A 14410-nucleotide genomic window follows, 5' to 3' on the forward strand; every position below is an offset into this window, starting at 1 on the left:
GATGCACAATTCAAATCTTAATTTCACAACCATTTGGTCCCATTGACTCCAAATTCTGCTGAGTCTAAACACCAGGTAAAGAGCTGGCTTCAGGCTCCCTAACCTACAGGGGTCACAGTAGCTAATGTGCACATTTGGACAGCCCGAAGGTTAATTAATTCACTGAGCTCCATGGCTGCAGTTTAAGTTAGCACCTTCATGTGTTCTGAGCAACCCTGCCCCCAAACACTAAACACTAACCGGAAAGGACTTCCAGAACGCCCACCCTCAAATGCCCTAACAATGACATCACCACAGTACAGTTATAGAAACAAAGCAATAGGAATGCTCCATGTAAAATCACGCAGAAAGCTAGGGAAGAAGGCTTAGCTTGGGGGACTGGCGATTCCAACTTCCCTTCTGAAATGGCTGAAGAAACAGTTCGCTGGCATGATGATTTTTTTTTTTCTTAAGGTGATACCACTGAGAAACACTACCACTACCACCAAAGCAACCAAACCCCACACCGTTTTGTTTTAAAAGATGTTGTTGAAAGAAGAGACACACGAGACAGTGATATCACAGGTCACAACAATTACCTTGTGACTCACACTATAAAAAACAGAAAAAGTAGAAACAAATACCACAGTGGGGTACTTAACACGTGCTTAAAATGCTTCCAGTTAATTAGAACTTCAGAGGCTGCCAGGATTCTAGGATGCTGTAAAACACATCAGCTATGACTTTGTTTATGAAAAACCCTGTCTGAAGCTTCCAAGTCCCCGGAGGAAATGAGGGCTATAAATAAGTCTATTGACAATCTATTTTAGTAACTGGGAATTTCCATGTCTGCCTGCGGAAAGCAGGGGGTGGGCGTGGGGCGGGGAGCAATTCCTTGTGTTCTCACCCTGGAAGTCATTAGGAGCCTTAGGCCCTCACCAGGATCCCAGGGGTAAGTCTAAAGTGCATTGGGGTCTTGCTTGTTCAGAGAGTCTTGAGACAGAGGGAAGACTGTCAGTCTTGCAAGCTCCTCTTCGGAGCCCTGGGTCATCATCCAAAGGGTTCAAAAGTGCAAATGGCAGGTCCTGCAAGATTCTCACTTTGGGTCCAGAAGTCTCTTGAGGATTTCCAATCAGATCCTTCCAACTCCCAAGACCGCAGGTTCAGATCTGGGAAGAAGAGACCACAAACAGGAAAAATAAATAAATCACTGACTAGGACATACATATAACCTCTCAGAGTAGACTGGAGAGAGAAACCACCTTAAAAACAATAGTAATATATGTATCGGTACCAGCAGGGTTCAAAGCCTTTCATGATACACCCTCCCATTTCCCCACTCTAAGTTTCTCTCCAGCACTACTTTAGGACCCCTACCCAACACCCACCCTATGGACCACAGACAGCTATACTATAATGAAACACTTCATAGGGTGGCAGATGCCCTGGAGTGGGAGTTACAGGCAGCAGTGAGAAAGACAATGGGAACTGAACTTAGGTCCTCTGCAAGAGCTGCAAACCCTCTTCACCACAGAGCTCTCTCCAGACCCTTTACTTCTGTTTTTAAAGGCTTTGGCAGTTCCAACAAGCTGACCTACTCTATGCTCTCAGCCAAGTGCATGGCCAAGATGGCCGCTCCCTCATCTCTTGGTTCATTTGTCACATCTACTTGGCTAGGCTACAGGGCCCACAATCTTATCAAATGCTAGTCTTGATGTTGCCATGCGCTTTACAGATATAATTAATGTGTTGTATCAGCTAAATTCTACATAGCTTATATGCCAATGTATAGCTTCCTTCTAATCAGGTGAGACCTTGAGAACAAACTCCTAGAGATGAAGAAACCCTGCCTGGAGATTGTGATATGGAAACTCTGCCTCTGTTTCCGGACTGCTGGCCTACTGCACAAAGGTCAGCCTCACTCTCCCCACAGTCATGGGCACCGACCCTTTAAAATGAATCTACCTGTCTCTTTCCCTCTGTTGCTTTCCCCTCCCCCACTCCAGGCTCTGTTTCTCTGGAGAGACCCTGGCCCCAGGACAATAGGCACCAGGTTTCCCAGCTATCTCATTTCTCTGCCAGTTGCGTCACTGTCAGAATGTCAGACAAGGAGGCCCGAGACATTTCTGATTATATGGATAAATGTCTGTGACAAAATACTTGTGATCAAAAAAATAAGTAAATAAAAGAAAAATAATTAAAAAAAAAAACCAAAATACTCATGATCATGTTGGCTCAACAAAGACGTTCTAATACCGCAGGGCGGGTGGGCATGCGGGAGGATGAGGCATTCAGGAGATTATGTGGTCTTGGTGTTCTCAAATATGTCTCTACCCTAAATGATCCATGCCTCAGGGCTCGTTGTTAGCGGTTTGTTTACTTCTAACCATGAAGCTATAAATAGGTCCCCAGTGTGTAAGTTGGCTAATCTGGTAATCTTTTTTTATCTAGCATTTAATAACTAGCAGACATTCCATAAACATCTCCATGTCTGTCTTCTTGGCAGTGGAGAGTTAAGAGTTGAGCTGGCAGGTTGCCCAAGCCCTATCTGGTTACCTCAGGCCTCCTCCCCTCCTTTCATCACATGCTTGCTTGCTGGAGACCAGAGTTTGTCACCTCTGCTCTCAGGCCCCTCCCACATCTTCCCTGTCCTGAGTACTTGAAGTAGTCCCACTGAAGAAAGACACTGAGCCTATAGGACCTACACAAGCAGGTGCCTCCGGGTCAAGGATATCATTTTATAGAAATTGGGATTTTTCGTTTCTGAAGAAATGGGTATTTTAATCAGGCTCGCCAAGGCGGATGAGAAACTTTGCTGGGTCAAGAAAATCTAATTGCTGATTCAGAGCTCAGTTGTAATCAGATCTCAGTGTGGAACTTCCCGAGTTTGTCCCATGGCTCTGTACCCAGGCTGTGGACCTACAGTAATTGCTTTCAGACCAATTGCTGGTAGGCGTGGGAAGAAGGCTGAGAGCCCATGTTCATTCTTTTCCATCAAATTTTGTACTGAGGATTGCTATCTCTTATGGATGAGACAAAGGCTTCCTGGGGTTGTTTTTGATGTGTTTATAAAAAGATAAAGAGAGGGGGATATGTCCTATGGAGGTATAGTCAGGTATGGGGGAAGGGGTGCCTCTGCGGGCCCAAGCTGAGGCATCCCTTCCCCCTGAGGGACCAGCCACAGGACAGTATAGTATAGAATAGAGTTTATTTGGGGCATGGGCAGGGGAGTTAAGAGGGTAGTAGAGGCTGGGCGTGGTGGCGCACGCTTTTAATCCCAGCACGTGGGAGGCAGAGGCAGGCGGATTTCTGAGTTCGAGGCCAACCTGGTCTACAAAGTGAGTTCCAGGACAGCCAGGGGCTACACAGAGAAACCCTGTCTCGAAAAACAAAAACAAAAAAACAACAACAACAACAAAAAGAGGGTAGTAGAGGCAGAGAAAGGCAGAGAGAGACACACACACACGAGGCTGGTCATGAGCATGTGGAGGGAGAGGGGGGAGAAGGGACAAGAGGACAGAGCAAGATCAAGAGAGTAAGAGCAAGAGAGGAGCAACAGAGAGAGGAGAGGGCAAGAAGTCCCTTTTATAGTGGGTCAGGCCTACCTAGCTGTTGCCAGGTAACTGTGGGGCGGAGCTTAGACAGAACACTAACAGTTTTCACAACTGGTAGGTTTGGAATTGTGGTGCTATACACAGCAGCTTGAATATGCCAAGCGTCTGACACAGAGGTATTTCAAAGTCTTCTGATTGCTCTGTACCATTTTGGTCAACTCAAGTGACACATCGCATGATTGCTAAACCATAACATATATGCAGAGGGCTGAAGCCAGACCCACGCAGGCCTCCTGGTTGTCAGTTCAGGCTCTGTGACCTTCTATGAGCCCTGGTTTTCTTGCAGTGTCCTTGACCCCTCTGGCTCCTGTAGTCCTTCCTCCCTGCTTTCTGCAGGATTCCCTAAATGCTCCCTAGTGTCTGGCTGTGGGTCTTTGCATCTGTTCCCATCAGTTGTTGCATGAAACCCCTCTGATGACTTTAGTATGGAATATTTTAAAACCTCCAACTTAACAAATGGGGCATTTAGAAAGGATTTTTTTTTCAAATCAGAATTTTATTTTGGCTTTGTAATGAATAGGTTTTTTAAAAAAACATTTATTGATTTGTGTGTGTATGTGTGTGTGTGTGTGTGTGAATCATGTACCCCAACCCCATTCATCTCCCTATCCTTTAGTATCTACCTCTGCTCTTGCAACCTTCACCCCAGAATAAAATAAACTAGAATAAAGTAAAATAAAATACCAAAAAAAACCCCCAAAATCAAACCTTTGCCGTGGAAGGAAGCTATAGTGTGTCACAGTGTGCCCCACAGTCCCACAGAACACCCTTTGGTCCACTCTATTTACTTGCAAATGAACATCGCCATGAAACTTTGGTCTGGTTCACAGCTTCTGGCTCCTGCTGTTTTACCAACACTGGATCCTCACAGGGACTCCTTTTGGACAGCCTGTTGTTGCCCTGTGTCATGGAGACCCTGCAGCTTTAGATTTGTAGGAGCATCCCTACAGTTCCAGCAGTTCAGAGTTGAGGTCAAGCCAACTCAAAACCCTACATCTGAGCCTGGGTGGTAGATGAGTTGGTCAGCCTCTCTGCTCTCCTGTACACTCACCACTAGGGCAAGCTCTCTAGCACTTCCTGGCTAGCTCACCCAATCTACAGCAGGCAAGGTGCAGGGCCAGCTCTTTTGCAGGGGCCCAGCTCTACTCTGCTACCCAGGCAAGGTGCAGGACACCCTCTCTGGGTACTGTAGCCAGTGAGAAGTAGGGTCAGCTCTCCTGCTCTCATGATTTGGGGGCCAGCCCTTCTACCTGAAGTAGGTGGTGAGGGGCAAGGGGGCATTTCTCTTTCACCCATGCTGCCCCATGTCAGACAAGTGATAGGGCCAGTATGCCTGCTCCCCTATCACCAGGATAATCTCTATTCTGCTGCCCAGGTGAGGCACATGGCCTACTCTCCTACCTGGGGGCTGCAGCTGGTGAGGGGCAAGACCATCTCCTGCCTTCCTGCCACCATGGTCAGTTCTTCTGAACCCATGGCACCAGAGCCATCTCTGCTACCTGCCGAGAGAGCCTGAACCTGTCTTCCTGAGACATTCCTAAATAAGCAACCAAGTGCTGATGGCATGGCGACAAAGCACCAAGGATGGCCTGGGGGGGTGCGGGGGGGGGTATGGGCCTTCCCCCTTATAAGCACAGTCTCTTAGTAAACTCTCGGGCCTTGATCAGACAAAAATTTGTCTTGGCTTCATCATTCTTTTCTCACAGTCTAGTCTCTTTCAGCCCCAGCCTGCCTTCCAGAAATACCCGGTTCATGTAGGCCGTGGGCCGGCATCCTACAACATTTTATTGGTAACATCGGCATCAGACATCAAAACAGACCCCGTCTGGCACAGGACCACAGACCCAGACATGACTCCAGGCAGCAGCATAGGTCTGGATACCACCATGGGCACATCGGTGCAGCACTCGGACACCCACATGGTCTCTGGTGACGCAGTGGGGTTTGTTTGTTTGGTTGATTTGTTTGTTTTATTTACTTACTTATTTTACGTATATGAGTACAATGTTGCTGTCTTCACACACAACAGAAAAGGGCACTGGATTCCATTACAGATGGTTCTGAGCCACCATGTGGTTGCTGAGAATTGAAGTCAAGACCTCTGAAAGAGCAGTCAGTGCTCTTAACTGCTGAGCCATCTCTCCAGCCCAATAAGTCATTTTCTTAATTAGCGATTGATGGGAAAGGGCCCAACCCATTGTGGGTGTTGCTATCCCCAAGCTGGTGGCCCTCGGTTCTATAAGAAAGGAGGCTGAGCAGGCCATGGGAGCAGCAGGCCAGTGAGCAGCACCCCTCCATGGTCTCTCTATCAGCTTCTGCCTCCAAGTTCCTGTCCTGTTTCAGTTCCTGTCTTGGCTTCCTCTGATGATGAACAGTGATATGGAAGTATATAACTGTTTAAACCCTTTCCTCCCCAACTTGCGTTTTGGTCATGGGGTTTTATTGCAGCAATAGTAATCCTAACTGTGACAAGATAAAAACTCAACAGTACACTGTTAAAGTCACACTTCAAACCATCAACACCACATTGTTCCATCTCGCACCTGCCCATGGATGTTCATCTGGCAACAAGTACCACAGAGTCCCCGGCAGCTAGTTCCACATGACAATCTATCCAGAGCCTCAAACAGAGCCAGAGCCAGGGTCGCTAAGCTGTGCAAATAGAGAGCATGTGTGAACCCATCCGGACACAGCCATGTTGTGTTCTTCTCAAAATGCCCTTCAGGGAAAACATCCACACGGAGTATGGAGCTGGGACCTTCACTGGGTTAGCAGATCTTGGTGATAGGACATTGCTAAAAAGATGTAGGACAAAATATACTTGAACTGGGGGGCTTTAAAATGTGAAATATATACATACTTCATATTTTATATATTCCCTATATATTTATAATATAGGAAATAAGAAGATCTGTCAGAGAAGGTAAGACTGGGGTCCCCAGAGTCTTCCATGTTTGAAGGCTCAGAATTAGATGTTTTAAGCTCCCCTCAGAAGTACCGGTCAGGAATGGAAACAATTGTATCTACACAGACCAGGTTAAAGGGTTCTGAGGAGGTTCCTAGAATCCCTAGAACCTGATATACTTCCTACCTATCATGCATATCAGATATTTACATTACAATTCATAATAGGAGCAAGGTTACAGTCATGAAGTAGCAATGAAAATAATTAATGGTTGGGGCTCACCACAATGTGAGGAACTGTATTCCAGGGTGTCAGGATTAGGAAGACTGGGTACCCCTGCTCTAGACTCCCCTTCCTTATGATTCCATTACTATTACCTTCTCCATGAGTAGAAAAATCAGCTTGAGGTAAGCTTATCTGACAATAAATAACCCAGGGCAGACATTTAAAAGACACCCGCATACACTTTTGGTTGTTATTTGAAAGAGAAATGTCCCTTATAGGCTTCCATGTTTGAACACTTGGTCCCCAGTTGCTGCTGTTTGGGAAGCTGTGAAACCTTTATGAGGTGGGAGGTAGCTGAAGGAAGTAGGTCACTGGGGTTTGGTCTTGAGGTTAATAGCTTGTCTCTACTTCTTGTTTCTCTGGAGCTTCTGGCCTTAGGGCGGTGTGAGCAAGCAATTGTCACACAGGCTCACACTGCCATGGCTTCCCTCTCCAGGATGAGCTATCACCCCTCCAACCATGACCTAAGCTGCTTCTTGTCTGGTGTTTGGGGACTGCGTTGAGAAAAGTGACCAATATACTCTTTCTTTTCTGCCACTGCTCCATAAACAATGCAATGTCCCTACTACTTACAAAGATCGCATCTGCGCTGTAATAGGTATTTTTCAGGAATCAGAATGATTTCGAGCCCATGTGAAGATGTATATAGGTTATCTGCAAACATTGGGCCATTTTTCCCTAAGGGACATGAGGACTCCCTAATCTAAGTGAGACTAGAACCAATTCCCCGTGGAGATTGGGAGAGAATTGAATTTATCACCTCAAGCTAAGATAGCGAAGGAGGTGAGAAAGAAATGCAAGCTGCTCACCCTTGGCTCTGCTCACTTCTCTGTTGTGGTGGGGGAATTTGTTGTCTATAAAACAAAACTCCCACAAGTGTCTAGCTTCAGAATTACTCCTCTCTTTTCACTTTAAAAGTATCATTATTAGCAGGGCATGGTGGCACACACCTTTAATCCCAGCACTCAGGAGGCGGAGGCAGGTGGATTTCTGAGTTCGAGGCCAGCCTGGTCTACAAAGTGAGTTCCAGGACAGCCAGGGCTATACAGAGAAGCCCTGTCTCGAAAAACCAAAAATTATATATATATATATCATTATTAATTGAGTGTTTCATACATGCATACGATGGGTTTGGGTTGTATTCATCTTCCCATAACATCCCCCTCCCCCAGGACCATCCCTATGTCTCCAAATCCTCACACCTCTGACATACAGCCATCCACTGGAGCATGGCCAACATACCAGGGCCCATACCCTTAACTGATCCTCTCTCCCTCAGAAGACATCAACTGTCAATAACTTCTCAGCTGAGTATGGGGCTCACAAGCCCCTCCCTGATCTGTGCTGAAATGTTGTGAAGGTATCCTCTAGTTCAGGTCTCTATAGCTGCTGTAAACTTATGAGTGTAGTTGTCCCATTAATGTCCGGAAGACACTATTCTAGACCTGTCCTTCCCAACTTCTGACTCTAACAATCTGTTTCTTACTCCTTGATGGCCCCTGTCCTGGCTGGCTTTGGGTCAACTTGACACAAGCTAGAGTCATTGCAGAAGAAGGAGCCTCAAATGAGGAAATGCCTCCATAATGTTAAGGTTTGGTCTTTTGCTATGCGAAATACTGGTCACTCTCAGAGACCACATGTAGACCCACACGATGCTATGTGACCTTGACTCCCAAGTTATCCCTAATTGGTGAATAAAGATGCTGACAGCCAATAGCTGAGCAGAAGAGGCATAGGCGGGATGTAGGGTTCCCAGGCTTGGGTCAGAGGAGAACCACGAGGTGGGAAGAGAAGTTGGAGAGAGGAGAAGCTGCCCTGGTGTAAGAATCTTGAAATAATGGCCACATGGGTTGGCTAACTGGAGTTAAGAGCAGCCCAGACAAAACATGGCAGATTATTTAATGGGATTATTGGCTAGGAAATAGACATAATAGTGTGGAGAATAAATATCTGCCCAGCTCTTGTGCTGATTAAGGCTTATTGTAAATATAAAGGTTATGAGTATCTTTTATCTGGGAACTAAATAGTCAAAGGTGGAGTAGAAAACCTGGATTGAGATTAAATATTTTCTACAACGTCGTGATCCAGATGTAGGACATTTTCTTATTTAGTGATCCATGGAGAAGAGCCCAGTCCACTATAGGCAGTGCCACCCCTGGGCTGGTGGTCCTGGGTTCCATAAGAAAGCAGGCCGAGCAAACCATGTAGAGCAAGCTAATAAGCAGCACTCCTCCATGCATCAGGTCCTGCCTCCAAGGTCCTGCCCTGCTTGAGTTCCTGTCCTGACTTCCTTTGGTGAAGAATAGCAGTGTGGAAATATAAACCAAATAAACCCTTTTGGTGTTTTGTTGCAGAAAGTGAAAGCCTAACTAAGACAGTCTGTAAACCTAAAGAGGTAGGGGTGTGATATTGATGTCCTATCTGTGGCTGAGTTCACCATAGACAATTACTCTCTGAACTTTGAGCCATTATGAGTTTCTTTGCTAACCACGGTCCACTGCACAAAGAAACTTCATGATGGGGTCTGGGAGCTGCACTAATCTATGAATATAGAGATAGAAATTTAGAGAAAAGATTGGTACTGTTGTCCCTTTAGCAACATCGTTGTAGTAGCCTCACCACCGGGACCTCTGAGCTCGCCAATCATGGATTCTTGGTCACAGATACAATACCAACGACCAGGCAGCTCCTCCTAGAGAGTGGGCCTTAGATTCAATCAGAATATGATTGTTTATAACTGTGACATTATTGCTACTACTAGTACCTATGGGTATATATTGCCATGTCAGGCATTATTGTAGCTCACAGAACTCTCAGTGGGGTAAGGTGTTGATGGCTCACCCCACGCCTAGCAGCTCACATTGTTCCTGAGGTACTATGAAAGGTGGCCAGCAGGGAAGGAGCTCCCTGGGCAGTGCCAACTTAATATTTTGTGTCCTGTTTCTACCAGAATAAGGACTCACCATCAGGTTCTGGGGGGCAATCAAGAGCAATGGTAATAGCTTGTATTGTTTTGGGAGTCTCCAGGATACCCATGACAAACAACAGGAGGGGCATCAACCCACACCTTTACTTGGCTTTTTGTTTTTGTTATGGGTTCTGGGAGAAACATGATCATTATCCCCTATGTAGAGTAACTCTAATTAAACTTTTAAATATGAATATATAGATTCTATGAATACATAGGTTAGGTGAAGAATATATATACTTATAAAGTAGGTTCCCACATGGCTTTTTTGAATGGCCTGTTTGACTGACACTTTATACCTGGCTGTCCAGGAATAGAACAAAAGGCTTGATTGCTCAATTTACACTAACTAAGGTGTAAAAGACTGATGTCAGAGTTGCGAAGAGAACAAAAGCATACGTTTGCACGATGAGTTGCTGTTACCAGGTTTTTCTAGTTTCATTTCTTCCTTAAATAGCACTTGCTATTTCCTATCAGAGTCTCTTCTAGGACCTGGCTCTCAGCTGTCCTGCGCTGCTCCAGCCTATCTGGCTTTTTACCAGTTCCATCATGACCATCCTGACATTAGCTTGGGCTTCCAGAGTCAAGGATCAATCCAGTGCCATAGCCAGGGTGGTCTCCTTCGAGAAGATTTGTTTTTGAAAGGAACCCAATTCTCAGCTCAGAGGAACTGTTCTGGAATGTCTCGGTTTTCAGTGGCAGCCCCGCTACTGCCAGAGGTCAGGGTTACTATTCTCCACCAGCCATAGGCAGCCAGAACATAATGCCTTTGGCTTTTGGTTTAGAGTCTGACAAAGTCCCGACTCAGTCTTCTAAGGCAGCACCAACCTGGTGCTGGTCCCTAGGCTGGATGATGTTGGCTGAAAAACTGCTAGTTACCAGTTCATGATCAAACAAAGATTAATATTCGAGTCTAAAACCTTAGAGATTTTCATAAGAATTATGGCCTTTTTTCTGTTATTGAAGTGTGCTGTATTGTTGTATCTAATAAAAAATGTGGGAGAAGACTGGGAAGATAACTCAATAAAGAGGCTGCTGCACACGGGTGAGAAGCCAAGTTGATCCCCCGAATCTTTGTAAAGAGCTGGGTGCAGTAGCACATGCCTGGGAGATGAATATATCCCTGGGGCTCAGTGGACAGCCTCAGATCATAATGGAAGACTTTGTGTGGAGAAAACATTGCATATGGCTCTTGAGGAATGGCACTCAAGGTTGATATCTGTATTCTACATACAACATACTGATGTACCTTGGTCACACATGAACATAGATGTACATGCACACAGACATGTACACACACATGTACATGCACACATACACACACTTGTGCACACACAAGTCTACACACACACACACACACACACACACACATCTCTACATACACACAGAAAAAAAAATATGAATAAAGCTTGGGACTACTACGTTCTTGTGTTTTTCCGTTACATATGGACCTCTCAGTTACTATGTAGCCCCAGCTAAGCTCAAACTAGAAATTCTCCTGCTTTAGCCTCCCCAGCCTGGTACAGGTATGTATCTCTATCCTTGGCTTCCTATTGCAGTTTTTAAGAACTCCTTTACAGTGTATATTATGAAAGTATCAACAACACTTTGAAAATAAAAGCACACATGTAATACACACACACACACACACACACACACACACACACATCTGGTTCTTGCCCAGATATGGGAAATATGGTTCTTAAGATTTAAGGACTTGTTCCAACCTTTTTCTACTTTCAATTTCCTTTTTATCCAAGAAAATTTTATGCAATTTTGAGTGAGTGAGTGTGTGTGTATGTGTGTGTGGTGTATATGTGTATATAAGAATTTGTGTGTGTGTGTGTATGTGCGAGACAGGGTATGTATGTGTGTGATAGGGTGTGTGTGTGTATGTGACAGGGTGTGTATGAGTGTGTGTGTGTGTGTGTATGTGTGTGAGACAGAGTGTGTGTGACAGGGTGTGTGTGTGAGTGAGAGACAGGGTGTGTGTGACAAGGTATATGTGAGTGTATTTGTATATGTGATAGTGTGTGACTGTGTGTGTGTGTGTGTGTGTGAAACTGTATGTGGGGGAGGATGTATGTGTGAGAGTATGTATAGCTACAAAAACTAAGCATTTACTGGTATGAAATAATTATCTTATTTAAAAGCAATTCTTTGTGCATATATAATTTTACCATTTGTTAAAGACAAAAGAAAAATTTTATACTAGTAAGTTAGTTGTATTTAAAATTAATAGTTTTATGGTGAATGGCAGAGAACACCTTTCACATAAATATACAGCACAAATTAGCAGAAGTATATTTAGGGGCACTTAAGAAATTGTTGGACAAAAAAACCCCAAAAAAACCAAAACAAAAAAAAAAACAAAACAAAAAAAGCCGGTGTGGTGGCGCACGCCTTTAATCCCAGCACTCGGGAGGCAGAGGCAGGCAGATTTTTGAGTTCAAGGCCAGCCTGGTCTACAAAGTGAGTTCCAGGACAGCCAGGGCTATACAGAGAAACCCTGTCTTGAAAAACAAAACAAAACAAAACAAAACAAAAAAAGAAATTGTTGGAAATTCTGTCCTAATAACAACCCAAAACTCATTGATAACTTTTTAATGAAACTCAAGCTAGCAATTAAATCAGCTTTAAAAATAAAATTTCTAATGCAACTAAATATAAAGTTATATGAATTTGACACATATTGAGGGAAAATGGTGGAAAATTATTAAAAGTGTTTTTATATAGGCATGTAGTGGCTCACACCTTTAATCCTGGCACTTCTGAGGCAGGGGTAGGCAGATCATTGTGAGATCTAGACAGGCCAGGTTTACAGAGTGAGTTCCAAGACAGCTAGAGCTATGTAATGAGACTTTGTCTTATATTATTTGTATGACATGAGACCTTGTCTTGAAATATATTTTTGGAATTAAAGTATTCTATTTCAATGAGATAATAAGACTTTGTATGTACAATAAAAACACTGCAAACCATAACACAGAATAGTCTCAACTTGGACCCAAGGTGTTTCTGCAGCATCCCTGACATTCAGTTATAGAAGAGCATGCACAGTGTAAAGTGACTGTGTTGTGTGTCCAGAGCCATGCTTTAATGAAGTCATGTGATAACATGGATGAGAACTGCCATAAGCACCTTGCATTTGTTACATATGTATGTCTGAAAAGATTATTGCTCATTGCATGTGCCAAGTTTTTTTTTAAATCCCCATTCATTTAAGCCACCTGTAGTTTAATAAGCTCTACAGATCTAGACTCTATACAGGTAACTTCTGTGGGACTCTGACTTACTTGGCTTCGTGATTGGCCCAGCATGTAAATGAGAACTCATTTAATTCTTTGGGGGAGAATGTGTGTGTGACAGGGTATATGTGAGTGTGTATGTGTGTGTGAGACAGGGTATATATGTGTGTGATAGGGTGTGTGTTGTGACAGGGTGTGTATGAGTGTGTGTGCCTCTTCCCTTGTATGGATAATACTATTCAGATTGCTAGTTTTAATTGAGCTCTTTTGTCATAAAAAGAGTCAGTCACACATTTTAGAGTTCAACTGTCTATGTTGTGTGACTTTGGGAGGTCACATGGATTTTCTGAACCTCAGTTCCTTCATGGGCAAAATAAAGGCACTGTTTTCTGTCCTGGGCAAAGCTTGTAATTTAGAGAGGAGTTGAGGGGGAGATTTATCACAGTGTTGTGCAATATGATTTCCTGCAGTGATGTTGGCTGTCAGCAGTATCCAATATTGTAGCCTCTAACTACAGCATGTGAATGCTTTAAATATGGCTACTCAAATGGCCAAAGCAGGTCTGTCATGCTCACCTACAGATAGTAGACTACAAGTTTAATGAGCATTTCAGAAACCCATAACCGACCAAAATCCAAGAGTAAGCACTGCCTTAGATGGGATATCTATTTCACTCCCTCCAACACTCAGGGAACATCATGGAAGAGGGGGAGGAAGGAATATGAGAGATAGAGGGTGGGGGGAGGATCAACAAAACGTCAGACATAGCTGGTGCACTCGGGAACCCAGCATAGCTTGTAAATTTGCTCAAATATGCACAAGATTGGTCCTGCCAACATTTCATTATGGATGAGAGGAATCCACGATGCCCCCTTCTGAGGCACTATTGGGAGGTAAGGGTTGCTGTGGAAAGGGGTGCCATTTTCTTCAGTGGTGTAACGACCGGTCAGTTGACCTTTAATAAGAAACCTACACTCATGCTCCCGCAAACAATTTCAATTAAGCTCAGGGGGCTCCACCCACACAAAGAAGATGTGAAAGTAGAGAGGAGACTTGTTGGAAAGAAAATGTCAGTAGGAAAGGAAGGGGAGGTAATAGTAGAGAAAGGGGGATAGAATGTCTAAAGTTCATGATACGTTCATATATATGCATGTATGAAATTGTCAGGGATAAAAAAGCAAAAAACTATTGGGCATTATCTTATATATATATATACCACATAGCATTTTAGATATTGAACATACATCTACTGATGAGAGAAACATAGTTCCCATATACTTAAACCTAGCTGATAAAGCAGAACTAGCTATGCCAACTTCTCTGGAACATATTGTCTCACGCTGGATCCTTCAACAAAGGATTGAATGGCTCTATGAAAGGAATAGCTAATAAGACGCTTTTATGGACTGGC

At 44.1% G+C, this 14410-nt stretch overlaps 1 protein-coding gene across 1 annotated transcript in view; it reads right to left on the reverse strand.

Moving 5' to 3' along the window:
• Nucleotides 1-401: 401 nt before the first annotated feature.
• Nucleotides 402-14410, reverse strand: part of Pdcd1lg2 (programmed cell death 1 ligand 2) — a 52597-nt gene continuing 38588 nt past the window's right edge. Inside the window, exon 5 of the mRNA XM_021152335.2 lies at nt 402-1148. Coding sequence (XP_021007994.2) covers nt 1112-1148 — 37 coding nt within the window. The 3' untranslated portion in view covers nt 402-1111. The remainder of the gene's footprint in view (nt 1149-14410) is intronic.

This window comes from Mus caroli, unplaced genomic scaffold (assembly GCF_978045245.1).
Source record: "Mus caroli unplaced genomic scaffold, Mus_caroli_1 scaffold_20, whole genome shotgun sequence".
NCBI classification, from domain to species: domain Eukaryota; kingdom Metazoa; phylum Chordata; class Mammalia; order Rodentia; family Muridae; genus Mus; species Mus caroli.